A 20,684-nucleotide genomic window follows, 5' to 3' on the forward strand; every position below is an offset into this window, starting at 1 on the left:
TGGAAGTACGGGTCTACAAAGGAAGATCTATGGTCGTCTGGGTCAGACGACAGTGATCAGGATGGCCGAATGTAACTATAGTTATCGATAGGCGATGATCGAAAATCATCGCAAAGGGTAGAGTCGTGAGTGCAAGTAGATATAAGAAAATAGGACAAGCATAGAGAGAGTCGAAGTAGAACAAAGCGAGTTGAAAGTTTCTGCATCCATGTACATATACATATGCTTTTAAAAATCCAGACGCGTTGCCCTACTGCCCTATTCCATCGAATCGACGATGACGCGTGTGAGACACCCATCGATAGATCGACTCCATTTCATTTAACTACGTACGCTTATAAATGTAGATTTGCCGATTCGCATCTCGGATAAATGTACACTAACACATATATGGTTTGTATGCGGCAATTGCTCATGCTCTACCATCGCACTCTTATGCGTCGCTTTAATTAAAATGAATAATGGTATCGAGAACTGTCGAGCCTATGTACAGGATTCGTGGGGACGTGTTCGTGTAGGCGGTAATACAATATTATAATTTCATATGTAGCAACAAAGATGGTCTAACACAGGAAATAAGTTAAGCGCTGGCATGTGTAAAACTAAATCGAATGGTAATTGAGTTAACTGGATCACGGAGATTAGCGACTGCTGGTTGGCTGGCTGGCTGCTGATGCTTTAGTGGTTGCTGAAGTAAAAGTTGTTGTTGCCTATGTTGCCAGGGCTCGCCAGCGGATGCAGCTGAGCAGGGCCACGCGGGCTGCACGCAGTGGATCTGGCCGTAGGCACAGCAGGTTGCGACGACGACAGCGACGGGCGGGACGATGCCAGCGACTGCCGGCGACGCCGTCACTTACGACGCTGAAAGACACGTCGCAGTGCCTTGCGCCAGAAAAAGCGATGCGATTTGTTCTTGGTGGGTGTCTGCGGGTCCTCTATTTGAGCAAGTGCCACACCCAAGTCCTCAACCAAGTGCAAATCGTTTTCGGGAGCGATGCGACTACGTGTAGGTATAGCTGGCGATGTGCGGGCCGTGTTTGTCGAAATGGATGCGTGGGGTTGTGGAGTGGGTGGTGCTGAGGCTGTGGTTACAAAGGGTGCAACCAAATAAGGTCGGGCCTTCAGTGCCGCAATTGCTGCAGCCGATGTGGAAGCAATTGATGAGATGAAAGCCAAAGTAGCCACCGATGCCGAAGATTCTATATAGCCCCTGCCAACTTCTCCGTCTGCTGTTACTGCCGGTTATCCACCTTTTAGTGCTGTTGCTCTTGCAACGGGAACGGGTAAACGACTTCGCCGCATAGGTGCCGTTTAACAAAATGTTCCGCGGTATTGGACCCAGCAGCTCGATGATGTGGGCCAAATGGTCCTCGTTGCGGGTGTACGATTCGCCGGAGTGTGGCTCAAAAAGATAGTCACCGGTGGCCAGTTCGAATACTATGCATGCAGTGCTCCAGATATCCGCCGAGGTGTTATAGCCCGCACCGATAATAACTTCTAGTGATCGATATTGGCGCGTTTGAATGGTTGGCAGCGTTGGATTCGAATGCGGTCCATTCGTAGCCGAAGATGTATTCTCCACGGAGCGTGAGCGCACATGAGGCTCGTCCACGCACAGGAGGACATTCTCGGGCTTTATGTCCGTGTGGCTGATCTGGCAGCACGTGTGAAGATAGTCAAGACCCTCCAGCACCTGGCGGGTAATAGCTGTGACGTTGGCCAGTGGAATACCGCGTAAGTTGGACTTCTGTATGAGTTTCAGGAGATTGTCACCAAGCACCTCGAACACAATACAAATATGGGTGTCATTAACGCCGGTGATCTTGAAGTCGTCCAGCATCTGGACGGTTTTGCGACGGCGTGGATTCGATGGATCGGTCTCGCGCACCGTTTTGAGTATCTTTATCTCGTCCGTCTCGGCAAAGTGCGGTGCCGACTTGAGAATTTTAATTGCCACATATCTCATTGCCTGCAAGTCCCAGCACAGCCAAACAGTAGAGAAGTGGCCCCAGCCCAATTTACGGATGACATGGTAGCGATCTGCCGAAAAAAATTGCATTAATCTGCTGCTCTTCTCGAAAAGGAACAAAGTTCAACGGTTTGGGAAGAGTAGCGCAGTACCACTTAGGGAAATTAAATTACCTATGATCTTTTCGGATGGCTCATAATCCATTATAGTTGCAACACTGTCACCTCACGACTGACCAAGCGCGACTAGACGAACGCGAGAGCTGCTCTCCGCTTAAATTCAATTAAAATACGACAGCGAATGCAGTTGAGTGCGTTTTCACGGGGCTACTTCTATATTACAAAGGCCTGAAAGGTATGGTATGATGCTAGAATCAGTATATTGGCATTTGGACGCTCCATATATTCTACTGACAATGACACAATATGAACTTGACGTTTATTACAAGGCCTGTTTTATATTTTGTAAACTCTAGCAGCTCCTATCAAATATAAAGTTTTTTTTTTTTTGTAAATTTTGTTAATTGTTACTGCTACCTATGTGGCAGCTTTACCAGGTTTTACATAAAATTCTACAGCATAGGCATACCAATACTCATATGTGACAAAAATATAATTTTATTTCACTGAATGATTACAATTTTTTATTTTTGTTGAAGAACACCGACCGATTACAATTAGGTCTCAAACTGAACTCCTCTAATTAGTCTGATTTGATTGACGTTCAATCCTCGGTATCGAGCTTTTCTGATATGGACTTTGGACTTAAGGGATCTGATCAAGTGAAGAGAAAGAGCTTTGGAGTTGCTGACTTTAATTGTCTTTGGATTTCTCTTGGATACAAGTGCTCTTAGATTCTTATAGTTTAGTTTATTGAAATCTAATACTTTTGTTTTCGGGATTGCGAGTCCGAGCTTTGAACGTGGGAACATGACGATGGGGTGAGGGCTTAGGCAAGGAATGTTTAAATTACGGGACGGATGTTTAGTCTACCTGTGGGTGACTTATTTGGAGTTGGGAATTTTCCACTCAACCCAGTCGTGAGGATCATATTATTCTTATCTGGAATCCATTAGGTACATCCGCAATAGTGGAGGGTGTATTTGGGTGTGCTGTGTAGGCATGTGCTTAAGTCTTAGGGACTTATGGATATTTCACTATATATATATGTAAAGGGTAGCTAATTCGAGCGGCGATCTTAACATACGAATTTAAAAAACTTTAAAATTATAATAGTCAGGGCGTGAATTATTAATTTTAATTTTGTTCATCATATTGCCAAAACTCCAAATATGTAAATTCGTTTCTTCGATCAGAATTGATTTCGGCCCGAAAATCGTCTTTCAGCACAAGTACGTCTATTGTTTTTACTCACACAAGAAAGCAAATTTTTTTTTTAGATTTCTTACGTTCTCAGCGTAAGCGAGCGGACAGAGAGCAATTTTGGCCGTCACTCTTTTAGCTTGTCGACTATCTTAGCTAGGTTTGTGGTGGGGTCGAGAAGCTTTTTTGTAAATATGGGTTGGAATTTCCTGGCGATGGTGTGTTTTCGTCAATGATTCTTGGCTTAAAGCTAGCTCTGGCGGCTCTGCTGGTGGTCGGAGGGCTGTCATTGCCGACTCGCGTGGTGTTCCAGGTCATTTTTTTCACTCCTTTCTTTTCGGAGCATGTCCTGGTAGTTTTCCAGATGTTTTTGCGCTGGCTTGCTTGTCTTGGATAAAGGTGGTGGATTTGCTTTGTCTTTTGAAGCGATCCTATTTTTTTGGATCTTATTTGTGTTCCGGCGCCATTTATTCCATATGGCGCCATATATGTCATGGGAGGAGAAACGTGGTCATCCTGTTCAAGTTTTGCCGAAAAGGATTTAGCATCGCCTTTCTGGCGGCCTCCTGGCGAGCTCCACCGATTGACCTGCTCAGGATTGCTGAGCCTTACGGCTGACGAAGGGTATTATTGCGTGGAGGGGGGCCTTGTCGTCTATAAATGTTATTTGTTGCGTCTTTAATTGTCCGTATTTTGTTTATGTCAATGTTGCTTGCCGCCAGAAACCGCCTTGTACGCACTAATATGCTCTCCAGAGAAGTTGACGCAAGTGGTTGGGGTGGATTTAGCTTGGTGCAGCAGGATGACAGATGATCGCCAGTTGGGAGTTTCGAAGTCGAAGTAGATGTCGAGCATAATCTTTTGTTTTTTTTTTTTTTTTATATATTTTTAACGTCTAATGACGCTGATCCATGTCCTCCGATTTCTGCTTAAAAATATATAGTGACAATTTGTGGCATATTACATTTTCGGATTTCTTGGCGGCAGATATGCGCGCCTTAGTTACAAGTATTAATTTATGATTTAAATTTGCGGAAGTCATTTTTCTATTACTTGGCGGCAGTTTTGCGCGCCATGGTTCGAGTGTGGAATTTAAATTTAAATATTACGTTACTTAGGAAATAGCTTATGGAATAGGAAAAAATAGTTTTGGTAATTTTAGAGTATAGTTAAGCGATGACGTGGTATCCAGCGATGAGACTATTATTGATGGCGGCGAGGATGAGCTGTTACCATCGTCCGATGAGATGGATAACACCGATGCCCATCCTCCACTTTGGTTCACGTTCTGGCCGTCCATAAGTTGTTGTTGCTTCTGGCTTCACTTTTTGCTACTGTTGCGCGCGCGCCTCTGTCGGTTTTATAATCTCAACTGACTTGCAGCTTTGGGCTAGGCACGTAGGCGGGCTTCTTCGATAGCTCAAAGGCACGGCGGATGATCGATATGCTAGCAATCGCATTTTCCCGCCAGCCTTTTTGGCGGGCTTATCAGCTAGTATCTTTTTTCTCCGCCAGCTGACTATCGGGCAAAAATACTAGAATTGTTCAAGTTAGTATTTTTGGGATTCTAGTATTTTTCCCGCCAGTTACTCGCGTTTGTCAGTGTCAATGGCATTTAGGGAAACTGGTCTCTCCTCTCCCAAGCGGAAACGAAGCAGAAAACTCGCGTGTTATTTCTTATTGTAATAATTGTGCTTACTGTTCCTGCGCATTGCCTATATCAATCCTGTTTCTGCATTCAGTGGTGCTTGTAACGTCGTTGCTGCGGAGATGCCGGTATGCAGCAAGCATTGGCCAGCCTGGCATGTCAACTTTGGTGCACGCATAACCTTTTTGTGAAGGGAAGGAAAAACGTGCGCCGCAGTCCGCGTCGTCAATAGAAAATGCTTAGGTTTGTCTGTTGGCGTGAGTACAAGCTGACTGATATATAGGACAAACATTTCTGCTCTCCCTCGTGTGGAGTTAAACATTCAGATCATTCATTGGGACTTGTTGACCGAGGATCCGATATTCTTGGGCAAGGACTCGGGCGATTCGAGCTTCATCAAGGCCGTCTCGTAAAAACCGGAAGCCAAATAGACTGCAAATGCAAGCGCTTTGTGTAGAAAAGAACAAGGACTAAATTCGGAGAATTACTTACATATAGATTAGAAATAGTAATAGCCGAATCAAAATAAATTTTAAAAATGACTTTATAGTAGAATAATAGTCATTAGAGTAATCAGCGTGCGGCGTGTGAAAAATTAATAAGGCAATGATTGTTGAGTGCTTGTGTCCGCACTTCGTGCCTCCAGATATGACTTTTGCAACAAACCTTTTTTCAATTTTTTTTTTTATTTTATATATTTTTATTACTTAAATTTTTAATACTTCGGAAAACTAAAGGTACCTTCTGATCTTTTTTTAATATTTGTAAAATACACATTAAAGATTTTGAAATATTTTTAAAAATAATAAAAAACAAATGTGTATAAAAAAGTTCATTGTTGAGCATCAAGTGCACAAATAAAAGTAGTAAATATATATTAAACATAATTAATTATCAACATAAATATAAATATGTAGAGGGTAGCTAATTCGATAATAATTAATTATTATTTTATTTCATCATATTGCTACGAAATACTCCAAATATGTAAATTCGTTTCTTCGATCAGAATTGATTTCGGCCCGAAAATCGTCTTCTAGCATACGCGTTCTCGCCTTTTGTTTTTACTCACACAAGCAAGCAAATTCAATTTTTAGATTTCTTACGCTCCCAGCGTAAGCGAGCGGAAAGAGAGCAAATTTGGGCTTCACCAAAAAAGTGGCTGCATAGTGCCATAGATTCGGCTATTACAATTTCTAAGATTTATTTAAATTATAATAACGTTAAGACAATGCAAAACAAGAATTTTTCAAATGGTGCCAATTGATAAAAAATAATATAGATTTAAAGTCAACGAACTTCTAAGGTGAAGGGCATATTTTGTAAAATTTACAATGCATGAGCATACGTGTGCACACATACAGTCGTCTGCTGTCACTGTATGCGAAGAAAAGAGCTGTTTGCTGTAGCGCTCTCCGCTCTTTCTCTCTCGAACAAAAACTCGAGAGAGCCTGGAGCCACCTCTAGAGCCACGTCCAAAAAATCGGGTGCCAAAAAATCGTATGGCGTTACGCATCTTATTATTCTAGTGTCTTTGGTGAGGATGTGTATCGTTACAGTGAGGGCAGAAGAACTTCACGTTGGACTTGACCCACACGTCGCTGGGGCCCACAGGCAGGGCTTTCTGAATACAGGAGAGCTTTGGACACACTTCGAAGTCCCCTCTCTCATACTTTTGGTGCATATTATCCAACCCTCGTTCAGACATGATGTATCGGGCGTGGATCATGCCGTACCACTTCTCCTCATCGCCGAAGACCCAGTCCAAGGAACTGTCGAACCCCGGATTCAGTATCACTTGCAGTGTCTCGGTGAAGTACTCCAGGCCCATCTGGTTGAACGTCTCCTGAATGTAGTCGATGGGCTCGTGGCCCTTGATCCCGAGGAACCAACTGATCCAGCTGCTGTTGTTCTGCCTACAAGATTTTACTGTGATTTGCTATTTTTTCCATAGGAAAAATCTAGTTACTCACGGGCTCGACGAGTTCACTCGTATGAAAAATAATAAAAAGTACAGTGCGAAATGACTATGCCATAATGACATCTATGTGTCAGTTGGGCCGTAACTCTTAATCGGCCGAGTACTGAATGGCCTTTACAAAAATCTCAAACTTGTCAAAGCGGCAAGCACAGCGTTTTTATATTATTTTATAAATAGTATCCAAGGGAAAATGTTTAACATTAAATTCATTAATAAACTTATAACTCAGTTATATTAAATAAAATACAATTTATTTATTAATATTTTTTCAAATTTTTCTTAGTCTAGTAATGACAAAATATTAGATCTTTCATCAACTATACATAACATTCTGAATTTTTATCATTTCAAAAAATTCTGATCAAAATACCGATTATTTTTTTACAGAAAATGGTTTTTATTATATCATTCAAAAATCATTATCAATCAAATTAGTTAGGTCATGTCTCTGCTAAGAGTGCTTGTAGTAGTTGGGCTGGAGCTGGTAACTCTCAAAAATTTCCACACCTCCGGGCCGGACTAAGGTGTCATTCGACCCGTGCCGAAAGTCTGCCAGGCTGGGGGCCCGTGTAATAACTAGCCCAGTCGATGACGGAGAGTCCGGGCAAGTGGCGTCCGCCCGGTCTAGTTAGCCTTACGTCTATTATCGCTTATATTGTTGACGGGCTGGATATTAAAAGCGAGTTCAAATTTGCATTGTACGGCAGCAAATCAACTGTTGGAAAAATATGAGCTGTACGAGAGCAAGTGTGTTATCGAAAAACCGCAAAAGCAATACAGTGGTGGCAGAAAAAAATATAACCAATGCTACAACTGCGGCTCTAATGAACACATGAGAAAAGACTGCAAGGCAGAAACAAAATGTTTTAAATGTGCAGGCAGCGGTCATATATCTTCAAAATGTCCCTTTACAAATGCGTCAGCGCGGCCGGAATGCGCTGAATCAAAAGAGCTATGGTAAGTATGTACAATATTGTTGAGACTGGTAGTAACATAGATGATTCTCCACAGTACAAGCCGATGATCGAGTCAATGATAGCTGAGTACAAGCCAGCAGAAAACAACGCTGAATGCCCGGTGTCGATGAAGATCCTCCTCGCTAGAGGAGCGTACAAAACCATTTCGTCATCAACAAAACCGTCACTCAGCTATGGAATCCGAGTCGATTACAAAACAAGTTGACGCCTGGTTGCAGGATGGCATTGTGCGCAAATCTTCATCGAACTTTGCCAGTCGAGTCGTCGTGGTGAAAAAGCTGCAAGCGCAAGTCAAGGACGCGCTGCGAGACGCCGAGGAAGCAAAGGCCGCCAAGGAGGAACTACAGGCGTTGAGCAAGGAGGCCGAGCGCAAGGTCAAGGCCCTGGAGGCAGAAGTATTACAGCTGACTGAAGATCTGGCCAGCTCAGAGAGGGCGCGACGTGCTGCTGAAACGCAGCGTTACGCTTTAACTCTTCGCGTCGCCGAACTCACTGAACGTATCAGCAGCGCGGAAAAGGAAATGTTCCCGCTGCAGTGCAGCAACAAGGTACTGACATCGATGATTGAGGAGATTAACGTGGAGAACACCTCGCTCCGCACCGAGGCAATCAAGTGGCAGCAACCCAGAGGAGTTCAAGCGTCTGCAGGCTGAGCGAGAGCACCTGGTCAAGTTGCTGACCGCCGTGAGAGCTGAATTACGCAAGGAGGTAAAAACACATATTCAGCAGGCACAGCATAAGTATAAAGACGGCTATGATCGCAAACGCAAGCGAGCGTACATATAAAGAAGGAGACCTGGTGGCTATTAAAGGAAATCAGTTTGTGACTGGCAAAAAACTAGTTAGCAGTTTTCTCGGGCCATATGAAGTAACTAAGGTAAAAAAAAAACGACCGATACGATGTACGGAAAGCAGCTCAGATGGAAGGTCGTACATGTGTAGAAAATATGAAGCTATGGAAGTACGCGTCTACAAAGGAAGATCTATGGTCGTCTGGGTCAGACGACAGTGATCAGGATGGCCGAATGTAACAATAGTTATCGATAGGCGATGATCGAAAATCATCGCAAAGGGTAGAGTCGTGAGTGCAAGTAGATATAAGAAAATAGGACAAGCATAGAGAGAGTCGAAGTAGAACAAAGCGAGTTGAAAGTGGTGTAGTTAAAAGATCTTAAAGCCGAAAGTTGTCGTGTCCCAACGCATAAATTTTGTGTGGCTCTAGTCTTGATAAAGTGCCAAATTTGGTGTGCCTGTGTCTTGAACATTTATTTATTTGATAAAGCTGCAATTATTTTGAGCTTGCGCTACTATTTAATGTTGAAAAATACGATTTTTTTGTGGCGGATGCTTTAATTATATTTATACGCTTATTAGTTCCGATTAGGGGTTAAGGATACATTCACTTGTGGTTGTTACGTTATAGAAAAGCATTCGCTTTTCTATTTCAGGTTACGTTTTTAAGAGTTACTAATGCCATTTCAAATATTTCAGGATACTGTCACTTGAGGTTGTTACGTTATAGAAAAGCATTCGCTTTTCTATTTCAGTTTACGTTTTTAAGAGTTACTAATGCCATTTCAAATTGTTCATGTCGATCCCTAAGCCGATGATAAACTAATTAACTACGTTATCATTATTGTTATGTTCAGCTCAAGTTTCTGCATCCATGTACATATACATATGCTTTTAAAAATCCAGACGCGTTGCCCTACTGCCCTATTCCATCGAATCAACGATGACGCGTGTGAGACACCCATCGATAGATCGACTCCATTTCATTTAACTACGTACGCTTATAAATGTAGATTTGCCGATTCGCATCTCGGATAAATGTACACTAACACATATATGGTTTGTATGCGGCAATTGCTCATGCTCTACCATCGCACTCTTATGCGTCGCTTTAATTAAAATGAATAATGGTATCGAGAACTGTCGAGCCTATGTACAGGATTCGTGGGGACGTGTTCGTGTAGGCGGTAATACAATATAATTTCATATGTAGCAACAAAGATGGTCTAACACAGGAAATAAGTTAAGCGCTGGCATGTGTAAAACTAAATCGAATGGTAATTGAGTTAACTGGATCACGGAGATTAGCGACTGCTGGTTGGCTGGCTGGCTGCTGATGCTTTAGTGGTTGCTGAAGTAAAAGTTGTTGTTGCCTATGTTGCCAGGGCTCGCCAGCGGATGCAGCTGAGCAGGGCCACGCGGGCTGCACGCAGTGGATCTGGCCGTAGGCACAGCAGGTTGCGACGACGACAGCGACGGGCGGGACGATGCCAGCGACTGCCGGCGACGCCGTCACTTACGACGCTGAAAGACACGTCGCAGTGCCTTGCGCCAGAAAAAGCGATGCGATTTGTTCTTGGTGGGTGTCTGCGGGTCCTCTATTTGAGCAAGTGCCACACCCAAGTCCTCAACCAAGTGCAAATCGTTTTCGGGAGCGATGCGACTACGTGTAGGTATAGCTGGCGATGTGCGGGCCGTGTTTGTCGAAATGGATGCGTGGGGTTGTGGAGTGGGTGGTGCTGAGGCTGTGGTTACAAAGGGTGCAACCAAATAAGGTCGGGCCTTCAGTGCCGCAATTGCTGCAGCCGATGTGGAAGCAATTGATGAGATGAAAGCCAAAGTAGCCACCGATGCCGAAGATTCTGCCAACTTCTCCGTCTGCTGTTACTGCCGGTGATCCACCTTTTAGTGCTGTTGCTCTTGCAACGGGAACGGGTAAACGACTTCGCCGCATAGGTGCCGTTTAACAAAATGTTCCGCGGTATTGGACCCAGCAGCTCGATGATGTGGGCCAAATGGTCCTCGTTGCGGGTGTACGATTCGCCGGAGTGTGGCTCAAAAAGATAGTCACCGGTGGCCAGTTCGAATACTATGCATGCAGTGCTCCAGATATCCGCCGAGGTGTTATAGCCCGCACCGATAATAACTTCTAGTGATCGATATTGGCGCGTTTGAATGGTTGGCAGCGTTGGATTCGAATGCGGTCCATTCGTAGCCGAAGATGTATTCTCCACGGAGCGTGAGCGCACATGAGGCTCGTCCACGCACAGGAGGACATTCTCGGGCTTTATGTCCGTGTGGCTGATCTGGCAGCACGTGTGAAGATAGTCAAGACCCTCCAGCACCTGGCGGGTAATAGCTGTGACGTTGGCCAGTGGAATACCGCGTAAGTTGGACTTCTGTATGAGTTTCAGGAGATTGTCACCAAGCACCTCGAACACAATACAAATATGGGTGTCATTAACGCCGGTGATCTTGAAGTCGTCCAGCATCTGGACGGTTTTGCGACGGCGTGGATTCGATGGATCGGTCTCGCGCACCGTTTTGAGTATCTTTATCTCGTCCGTCTCGGCAAAGTGCGGTGCCGACTTGAGAATTTTAATTGCCACATATCTCATTGCCTGCAAGTCCCAGCACAGCCAAACAGTAGAGAAGTGGCCCCTGCCCAATTTACGGATGACATGGTAGCGATCTGCCGAAAAAAATTGCATTAATCTGCTGCTCTTCTCGAAAAGGAACAAAGTTCAACGGTTTGGGAAGAGTAGCGCAGTACCACTTAGGGAAATTAAATTACCTATGATCTTTTCGGATGGCTCATAATCCATTATAGTTGCAACACTGTCACCTCACGACTGACCAAGCGCGACTAGACGAACGCGAGAGCTGCTCTCCGTTTAAATTCAATTAAAATACGACAGCGAATGCAGTTGAGTGCGTTTTCACGGGGCTACTTCTATATTACAAAGGCCTGAAAGGTATGGTATGATGCTAGAATCAGTATATTGGCATTTGGACGCTCCATATATTCTACTGACAATGACACAATATGAACTTGACGTTTATTACAAGGCCTGTTTTATATTTTGTAAACTCTAGCAGCTCCTATCAAATATAAAGTTTTTTTTTTTTTTGTAAATTTTGTTAATTGTTACTGCTACCTATGTGGCAGCTTTACCAGGTTTTACATAAAATTCTACAGCATAGGCATACCAATACTCATATGTGACAAAAATATAATTTTATTTCACTGAATGATTACAATTTTTTATTTTTGTTGAAGAACACCGACCGATTACAATTAGGTCTCAAACTGAACTCCTCTAATTAGTCTGATTTGATTGACGTTCAATCCTCGGTATCGAGCTTTTCTGATATGGACTTTGGACTTAAGGGATCTGATCAAGTGAAGAGAAAGAGCTTTGGAGTTGCTGACTTTAATTGTCTTTGAATTTCTCTTGGATACAAGTGCTCTTAGATTCTTATAGTTTTGTTTATTGAAATCTAATACTTTTGTTTTCGGGATTGCGAGTCCGAGCTTTGAACGTGGGAACATGACGATGGGGTGAGGGCTTAGGCAAGGAATGTTTAAATTACGGGACGGATGTTTAGTCTACCAGTGGGTGACTTATTTGGAGTTGGGAATTTTCCACTCAACCCAGTCGTGAGGATCATATTATTCTTATCTGGAATCCATTAGGTACATCCGGAGTAGTATAGGGTGTATTTGGGTGTGCTGTGTAGGCATGTGCTTAAGTCTTAGGGACTTATGGATATTTCACTATATATATATGTAAAGGGTAGCTAATTCGAGCGGCGATCTTAACATACGAATTTAAAAAACTTTAAAATTATAATAGTCAGGGCGTGAATTATTAATTTTAATTTTGTTCATCATATTGCCAAAACTCCAAATATGTAAATTCGTTTCTTCGATCAGAATTGATTTCGGCCCGAAAATCGTCTTTCAGCACAAGTACGTCTATTGTTTTTACTCACACAAGAAAGCAAATTTTTTTTTTAGATTTCTTACGCTCTCAGCGTAAGCGAGCGGACAGAGAGCAATTTTGGCCGTCACTCTTTTAGCTTGTCGACTATCTTAGCTAGGTTTGTGGTGGGGTCGAGAAGCTTTTTTGTAAATATGGGTTGGAATTTCCTGGCGATGGTGTGTTTTCGTCAATGATTCTTGGCTTAAAGCTAGCTCTGGCGGCTCTGCTGGTGGTCGGAGGGCTGTCATTGCCGACTCGCGTGGTGTTCCAGGTCATTTTTTTCACTCCTTTCTTTTCGGAGCATGTCCTGGTAGTTTTCCAGATGTTTTTGCGCTGGCTTGCTTGTCTTGGATAAAGGTCGTGGATTTGCTTTGTCTTTTGAAGCGATCCTATTTTTATTGGATCTTATTTGTGTTCCGGCGCCATTTATTCACTCGCTTCTGAATGGCCGTGTCATGGGAGGAGAAACGTGGTCATCCTGTTCAAGTTTTGCCGAAAAGGATTTAGCATCGCCTTTCTGGCGGCCTCCTGGCGAGCTCCACCGATTGACCTGCTCAGGATTGCTGAGCCTTACGGCTGACGAAGGGTATTATTGCGTGGAGGGGGGCCTTGTCGTCTATAAATGTTATTTGTTGCGTCTTTAATTGTCCGTATTTTGTTTATGTCAATGTTGCTTGCCGCCAGAAACCGCCTTGTACGCACTAATATGCTCTCCAGAGAAGTTGACGCAAGTGGTTGGGGTGGATTTAGCTTGGTGCAGCAGGATGACAGATGATCGCCAGTTGGGAGTTTCGAATTCGAAGTAGATGTCGAGCATAATCTTTTGTTTTTTTTTTTTTTTTTTATATATTTTTAACGTCTAATGACGCTGTTCCATGTCCTCCGATTTCTGCTTAAAAATATATAGTGACAATTTGTGGCATATTACATTTTCGGATTTCTTGGCGGCAGATATGCGCGCCTTAGTTACAAGTATTAATTTATGATTTAAATTTGCGGAAGTCATTTTTCTATTACTTGGCGGCAGTTTTGCGCGCCATGGTTCGAGTGTGGAATTTAAATTTAAATATTACGTTACTTAGGAAATAGCTTATGGAATAGGAAAAAATAGTTTTGGTAATTTTAGAGTATAGTTGTTGTTGCTTCTGGCTTCACTTTTTGCTACTGTTGCGCGCGCGCCTCTGTCGGTTTTATAATCTCAACTGACTTGCAGCTTTGGGCTAGGCACGTAGGCGGGCTTCATCGATAGCTCAAAGGCACGGCGGATGATCGATATGCTAGCAATCGCATTTTCCCGCCAGCCTTTTTGGCGGGCTTATCAGCTAGTATCTTTTTTCTCCGCCAGCTGACTATCGGGCAAAAATACTAGAATTGTTCAAGTTAGTATTTTTGGGATTCTAGTATTTTTCCCGCCAGTTACTCGCGTTTGTCAGTGTCAATGGCATTTAGGGAAACTGGTCTCTCCTCTCCCAAGCGGAAACGAAGCAGAAAACTCGCGTGTTATTTCTTATTGTAATAATTGTGCTTACTGTTCCTGCGCATTGCCTATATTAATCCTGTTTCTGCTTTCAGTGGTGCTGGTAACGTCGTTGCTGCGGAGATGCCGGTATGCAGCAAGCATTGGCCAGCCTGGCATGTCAACTTTGGTGCACGCATAACCTTTTTGTGAAGGGAAGGAAAAACGTGCGCCGCAGTCCGCGTCGTCAATAGAAAATGCTTAGGTATGTCTGTTGGCGTGAGTACAAGCTGACTGATATATAGGACAAACATTTCTGCTCTCCCTCGTGTGGAGTTAAACATTCAGATCATTCATTGGGACTTGACCGAGGATCCGATATTCTTGGGCAAGGACTCGGGCGATTCGAGCTTCATCAAGGCCGTCTCGTAAAAACCGGAAGCCAAATAGACTGCAAATGCAAGCGCTTTGTGTAGAAAAGAACAAGGACTAAATTCGGAGAATTACTTACCGGGGGACGTCCAGGGGCGGCTGGGGTCTCAAGTTGTTATTATTACATATAGATTAGAAATAGTAATAGCCGAATCAAAATAAATTTTAAAAATTACTTTATAGTAGAATAATGGTCATTAGAGTAATCAGCGTGCGGCGTGTGAAAAATTTATAAGGCAATGATTGTTGAGTGCTTGTGTCCGCACTTCGTGCCTCCAGATATGACTTTTGCAACAAACCTTTTTTCAATTTTTTTTTTATTTTATATATTTTTATTACTTAAATTTTTAATACTTCGGAAAACTAAAGGTACCTTCTGATCTTTTTTTAATATTTGTAAAATACACATTAAAGATTTTGAAATATTTTTAAAAATAATAAAAAACAAATGTGTATAAAAAAGTTCATTGTTGAGCATCAAGTGCACAAATAAAAGTAGTAAATATATATTAAACATAATTAATTATCAACATAAATATAAATATGTAGAGTGTAGCTAATTCGATAATAATTAATTATTATTTTATTTCATCATATTGCTACGAAATACTCCAAATATGTAAATTCGTTTCTTCGATCAGAATTGATTTCGGCCCGAAAATCGTCTTCTAGCATACGCGTTCTCGCCTTTTGTTTTTACTCACACAAGCAAGCAAATTCAATTTTTAGATTTCTTACGCTCCCAGCGTAAGCGAGCGGAAAGAGAGCAAATTTGGGCTTCACCAAAAAAGTGGCTGCATAGTGCCATAGATTCGGCTATTACAATTTCTAAGATTTATTTAAATTATAATAACGTTAAGACAATGCAAAACAAGAATTTTTCAAATGGTGCCAATTGATAAAAAAATAATATAGATTTAAAGTCAACGAACTTCTAAGGTGAAGGGCATATTTTGTAAAATTTACAATGCATGAGCATACGTGTGCACACATACAGTCGTCTGCTGTCACTGTATGCGAAGAAAATAGCTGTTTGCTGTAGCGCTCTCCGCTCTTTCTCTCTCGAACAAAAACTCGAGAGAGCCTGGAGCCACCTCTAGAGCCACGTCCAAAAAATCGGGTGCCAAAAAATCGTATGGCGTTACGCATCTTATTATTCTAGTGTCTTTGGTGAGGATGTGTATCGTTACAGTGAGGGCAGAAGAACTTCACGTTGGACTTGACCCACACGTCGCTGGGGCCCACAGGCAGGGCTTTCTGCCTACAGGAGAGCTTTGGACACACTTCGAAGTCCCCTCTCTCATACTTTTGGTGCATATTATCCAACCCTCGTTCAGACATGATGTATCGGGCGTGGATCATGCCGTACCACTTCTCCTCATCGCCGAAGACCCAGTCCAAGGAACTGTCGAACCCCGGATTCAGTATCACTTGCAGTGTCTCGGTGAAGTACTCCAGGCCCATCTGGTTGAACGTCTCCTGAATGTAGTCGATGGGCACGCGGCAGAGGTACTCGTGGCCCTTGATCCCGAGGAACCAACTGATCCAGCTGCTGTTGTTCTGCCTACAAGATTTTACTGTGATTTGCTATTTTTTCCATAGGAAAAATCTAGTTACTCACGGGCTCGACGAGTTCACTCGTATGAAAAATAATAAAAAGTACAGTGCGAAATGACTATGCCATAATGACATCTATGTGTCAGTTGGGCCGTAACTCTTAATCGGCCGAGTACTGAATGGCCTTTACAAAAATCTCAAACTTGTCAAAGCGGCAAGCACAGCGTTTTTATATTATTTTATAAATAGTATCCAAGGGAAAATGTTTAACATTAAATTCATTAATAAACTTATAACTCAGTTATATTAAATAAAATACAATTTATTTATTAATATTTTTTCAAATTTTTCTTAGTCTAGTAATGACAAAATATTAGATCTTTCATCAACTATACATAACATTCTGAATTTTTATCATTTCAAAAAATTCTGATCAAAATACCGATTATTTTTTTACAGAAAATGGTTTTTATTATATCATTCAAAAATCATTATCAATCAAATTAGTTAGGTCATGTCTCTGCTAAGAGTGCTTGTAGTAGTTGGGCTGGAGCTGGTAACTCTCAAAAATTTCCACACCTCCGGGCCGGACTAAGGTGTCATTCGACCCGTGCCGAAAGTCTGCCAGGCTGGGGGCCCGTGTAATAACTAGCCCAGTCGATGACGGAGAGTCCGGGCAAGTGGCGTCCGCCCGGTCTAGTTAGCCTTACGTCTATTATCGCTTATATTGTTGACGGGCTGGATATTAAAAGCGAGTTCAAATTTGCATTGTACGGCAGCAAATCAACTGTTGGAAAAATATGAGTTGTACGAGAGCAAGTGTGTTATCGAAAAACCGCAAAAGCAATACAGTGGTGGCAGAAAAAATATAACCAATGCTACAACTGCGGCTCTAATGAACACATGAGAAAAGACTGCAAGGCAGAAACAAAATGTTTTAAATGTGCAGGCAGCGGTCATATATCTTCAAAATGTCCCTTTACAAATGCGTCAGCGCGGCCGGAATGCGCTGAATCAAAAGAGCTAAGTATGTACAATATTGTTGAGACTGGTAGTAACATAGATGATTCTCCACAGTACAAGACGATGATCGAGTCAATGATAGCTGAGTACAAGCCAGCAGAAAACAACGCTGAATGCCCGGTGTCGATGAAGATCCTCCTCGCTAGAGGAGCGTACAAAACCATTTCGTCATCAACAAAACCGTCACTCAGCTATGGAATCCGAGTCGATTACAAAACAAGTTGACGCCTGGTTGCAGGATGGCATTGTGCGCAAATCTTCATCGAACTTTGCCAGTCGAGTCGTCGTGGTGAAAAAGCTGCAAGCGCAAGTCAAGGACGCGCTGCGAGACGCCGAGGAAGCAAAGGCCGCCAAGGAGGAACTACAGGCGTTGAGCAAGGAGGCCGAGCGCAAGATCAAGGCCCTGGAGGCAGAAGTATTACAGCTGACTGAAGATCTGGCCAGCTCAGAGAGGGCGCGACGTGCTGCTGAAACGCAGCGTTACGCTTTAACTCTTCGCGTCGCCGAACTCACTGAACGTATCAGCAGCGCGGAAAAGGAAATGTTCCCGCTGCAGTGCAGCAACAAGGTACTGACATCGATGATTGAGGAGATTAACGTGGAGAACACCTCGCTCCGCACCGAGGCAATCAAGTGGCAGCAACCCAGAGGAGTTCAAGCGTCTGCAGGCTGAGCGAGAGCACCTGGCCAAGTTGCTGACCGCCGAGAGAGCTGAATTACGCAAGGAGGTAAAAACACATATTCAGCAGGCACAGCATAAGTATAAAGACGGCTATGATCGCAAACGCAAGGGCGAGCGTACATATAAAGAAGGAGACCTGGTGGCTATTAAAGGAAATCAGTTTGTGGCTGGCAAAAAACTAGTTAGCAGTTTTCTCGGGCCATATGAAGTAACTAAGGTAAAAAAAAAACGACCGATACGATGTACGAAAAGCAGCTCAGATGGAAGGTCGTACATGTGTAGAAAATATGAAGCTATGGAAGTACGCGTCTACAAAGGAAGATCTATGGTCGTCTGGGTCAGACGACAGTGATCAGGATGGCCGAATGTAACAATAGTTATCGATAGGCGATGATCGAAAATCATCGCAAAGGGTAGCGTCGTGAGCGCAAGTAGATATAAGAAAATAGGACAAGCATAGAGAGAGTCGAAGTAGAACAAAGCGAGTTGAAAGTGGTGTAGTTAAAAGATCTTAAAGCCGAAAGTTGTCGTGTCCCAACCCATAAATTTTGTGTGGCTCTAGTCTTGATAAAGTGCCAAATTTGGTGTGCCTGTGTCTTGAACATTTATCTATTTGATAAAGCTGCAATTATTTTGCGCTTGCGCTACTATTTAATGTTGAAAAATACGATTTTTTTGTGGCGGATGCTTTAATTATATTTATACGCTTATTAGTTCCGATTAGGGGTTAAGGATACTTTCACTTGTGGTTGTTACGTTATAGAAAAGCATTCGCTTTTCTATTTCAGGTTACGTTTTTAAGAGTTACTAATGCCATTTCAAATATTTCAGGATACTTTCACTTGAGGTTGTTACGTTATAGAAAAGCATTTGCTTTTCTATTTCAGGTTACGTTTTTAAGAGTTACTAATGCCATTTCAAATTCAAATGTTCATGTCGATCACTAAGCCGATGATAAACTAATTAACTACGTTATCATTATTGTTATGTTCAGCTCAAGTTTCTGCATCCATGTACATATACATATGCTTATAAAAATCCAGGCGCGTTGCCCTACTGCCCTATTCCATCGAATCGACGATGACGCGTGTGAGACACCCTTCGATGGATCGACTCCATTTCATTTAACTACGTACGCTTATAAATGTAGATTTGCCGATTCGCATCTCGGGTAAATGATCTACCATCGCACTCTTATGCGTCGCTTTAATTAAAATGAATAATGGTATCGAGAACTGTCGAGCCTATGTACAGGATTCGTGGGGACGTGTTCGTGTAGGCGGTAATACAATATTATAATTTCATATGTAGCAACAAAGATGGTCTAATTGTCGATCTAAAACACAGGAAATAAGTTAAGCGCAGGCATGTGTAAAACTAAATCGAATGGTAATTGAGTTAACTGGATCACGGAGATTAGCGACTGCTGGTTGCTGATGCTTTAGTGGTTGCTGAAGTAAAAGTTGTTGTTGCGTATGTTGCCAGGGCTCGCCAGCGGATGCAGCTGAGCAGGGCCACGCGGGCTGCACGCAGTGGATCTGGCCGTAGGCACAGCAGGCGCAAATGCGTCTCAGCCAGGTTGCGACGACGACAGCGACGGGCGGGACGATGCCAGCGGGGCAAGTCCTGCCGGCGACGCCGTCACTTACGACGCTGGAAGACACGTCGCAGTGCCTTGCGCCAGAAAAAGCGATGCGATTTGTTCTTGGTGGGTGTCTGCGGGTCCTCTATTTGAGCAAGTGCCACACGCGTTTGAATGGCCTCGGTCAAGTGATGATCAACCCAACAAGCGTTGCCCAGATCGGCGATCTTTACGTTGACTTTGCATTCCTCTAACGCCGGATCCTGTATAGCCTTGTGCTTTGCTTGCGGCGGCGGAGGAGGTGTTGGCAGCGTTGGATTCGAATGCGGTCCATTCGTGTGGCTGATCTGGCAGCACGTGTGAAGATAGTCAAGACCCTCCAGCACCTGGCGGGTAATAGCTGTGACGTTGGCCAGTGGAATACCGCGTAAGTTGGACTTCTGTATGAGTTTCAGGAGATTGTCACCAAGCACCTCGAACACAATACAAATATGGGTGTCATTAACGCCGGTGATCTTGAAGTCGTCCAGCATCTGGACGGTTTTGCGACGGCGTGGATTCGATGGATCGGTCTCGCGCACCGTTTTGAGTATCTTTATCACGTCCGTCTCGGCAAAGTGCGGTGCCGACTTGAGAATTTTAATTGCCACATATCTCATTGCCTGCAAGTCCCAGCACAGCCAAACAGTAGAGAAGTGGCCCCAGCCCAATTTACGGATGACATGGTAGCGATCTGCCGAAAAAAATTGCATTAATCTGCTGCTCTTCTCGAAAAGGAACAAAGTTCAACGGTTTGGGAAGAGTAGCGCAGTACCACTTAGGGAAATTAAATTACCAATGATCTTTTCGGATGGCTCATAATCCATTATAGTTGCAACACTGTCACCTCACGACTGACCAAGCGCGACTAGACGAACGCGATAGCTGCTCTCCGCTTAAATTCAAATAAAATACGACAGCGAATGCAGTTGAGTGCGTTTTCACGGGGCTACTTCTATATTACAAAGGCCTGAAAGGTATGGTATGATGCTAGAATCAGTATATTGGCATTTGGACGCTCCAAATATTCTACTGACAATGTATATGAACTTGACGTTTATTACAAGGCCTGTTTTATATTTTGTAAACTCTAGCAGCTCCTATCAAATATAAAGTTTTTTTTTTTTGTAAATTTTGTTAATTGTTACTGCTACCTATGTGGCAGCTTTACCAGGTTTTACATAAAATTCTACAGCATAGGCATACCAATATATAATTAAATGTTTGCAATACTCATA

At 43.1% G+C, this 20,684-nt stretch overlaps 3 protein-coding genes and 1 pseudogene across 3 annotated transcripts; 1 reads left to right on the top strand and 3 right to left on the bottom strand.

Moving 5' to 3' along the window:
- Window positions 1-398: 398 nt before the first annotated feature.
- LOC117150054 (SRSF protein kinase 2-like) lies at window positions 399-2,352 on the bottom strand. The gene is made up of 2 exons (XM_033316915.1): window positions 2,143-2,352; window positions 399-2,040 (listed from the first exon to the last, which is right to left on the bottom strand). Exons 1-2 carry the CDS (start codon window positions 2,171-2,173, stop codon window positions 1,001-1,003), a joined length of 1,071 nt encoding a protein of 356 aa, XP_033172806.1. The 5' UTR covers window positions 2,174-2,352; the 3' UTR covers window positions 399-1,000.
- Window positions 2,353-6,464: 4,112 nt separating this feature from the next.
- LOC117150048 (stellate protein CG33243-like) lies at window positions 6,465-6,863 on the bottom strand (the record flags this gene model as incomplete). Its single annotated transcript, XM_033316911.1, has 1 exon — window positions 6,465-6,863. A coding segment is annotated over one exon (399 nt), but the record flags the coding sequence as incomplete, so codon positions are not given.
- A 2,891-nt stretch (window positions 6,864-9,754) lies between these two features.
- LOC117150049 lies at window positions 9,755-20,480 on the bottom strand (annotated as a pseudogene).
- Window positions 16,909-18,324, top strand: LOC117150045 (myosin heavy chain, non-muscle-like). The gene is made up of 2 exons (XM_033316909.1): window positions 16,909-17,147; window positions 17,198-18,324. The coding sequence occupies exon 2, from the start codon at window positions 17,337-17,339 to the stop codon at window positions 17,814-17,816; it is 480 nt and encodes a 159-aa protein (XP_033172800.1). The 5' UTR covers window positions 16,909-17,147; window positions 17,198-17,336; the 3' UTR covers window positions 17,817-18,324.
- Window positions 20,481-20,684: the final 204 nt, after the last annotated feature.

The sequence above is a fragment of the Drosophila mauritiana genome, unplaced genomic scaffold (genome assembly GCF_004382145.1).
Source record: "Drosophila mauritiana strain mau12 unplaced genomic scaffold, ASM438214v1 Y_24, whole genome shotgun sequence".
Classification (NCBI taxonomy): domain Eukaryota; kingdom Metazoa; phylum Arthropoda; class Insecta; order Diptera; family Drosophilidae; genus Drosophila; species Drosophila mauritiana.

Coding starts and splice junctions, on each gene's coding strand:
- LOC117150045 (XM_033316909.1), top strand. CDS start 17,337: ATGGAATCCGAGTCGATTACAAAACAAGTTGACGCCTGGTTGCAGGAT.
- LOC117150054 (XM_033316915.1), bottom strand. CDS start 2,173: ATGGATTATGAGCCATCCGAAAAGATCATAG. Junction 2,041..2,142: donor GCCATCCGAAAAGATCATAG/GTAATTTAATTT, acceptor TTTTTTCGGCAG/ATCGCTACCATGTCATCCGT.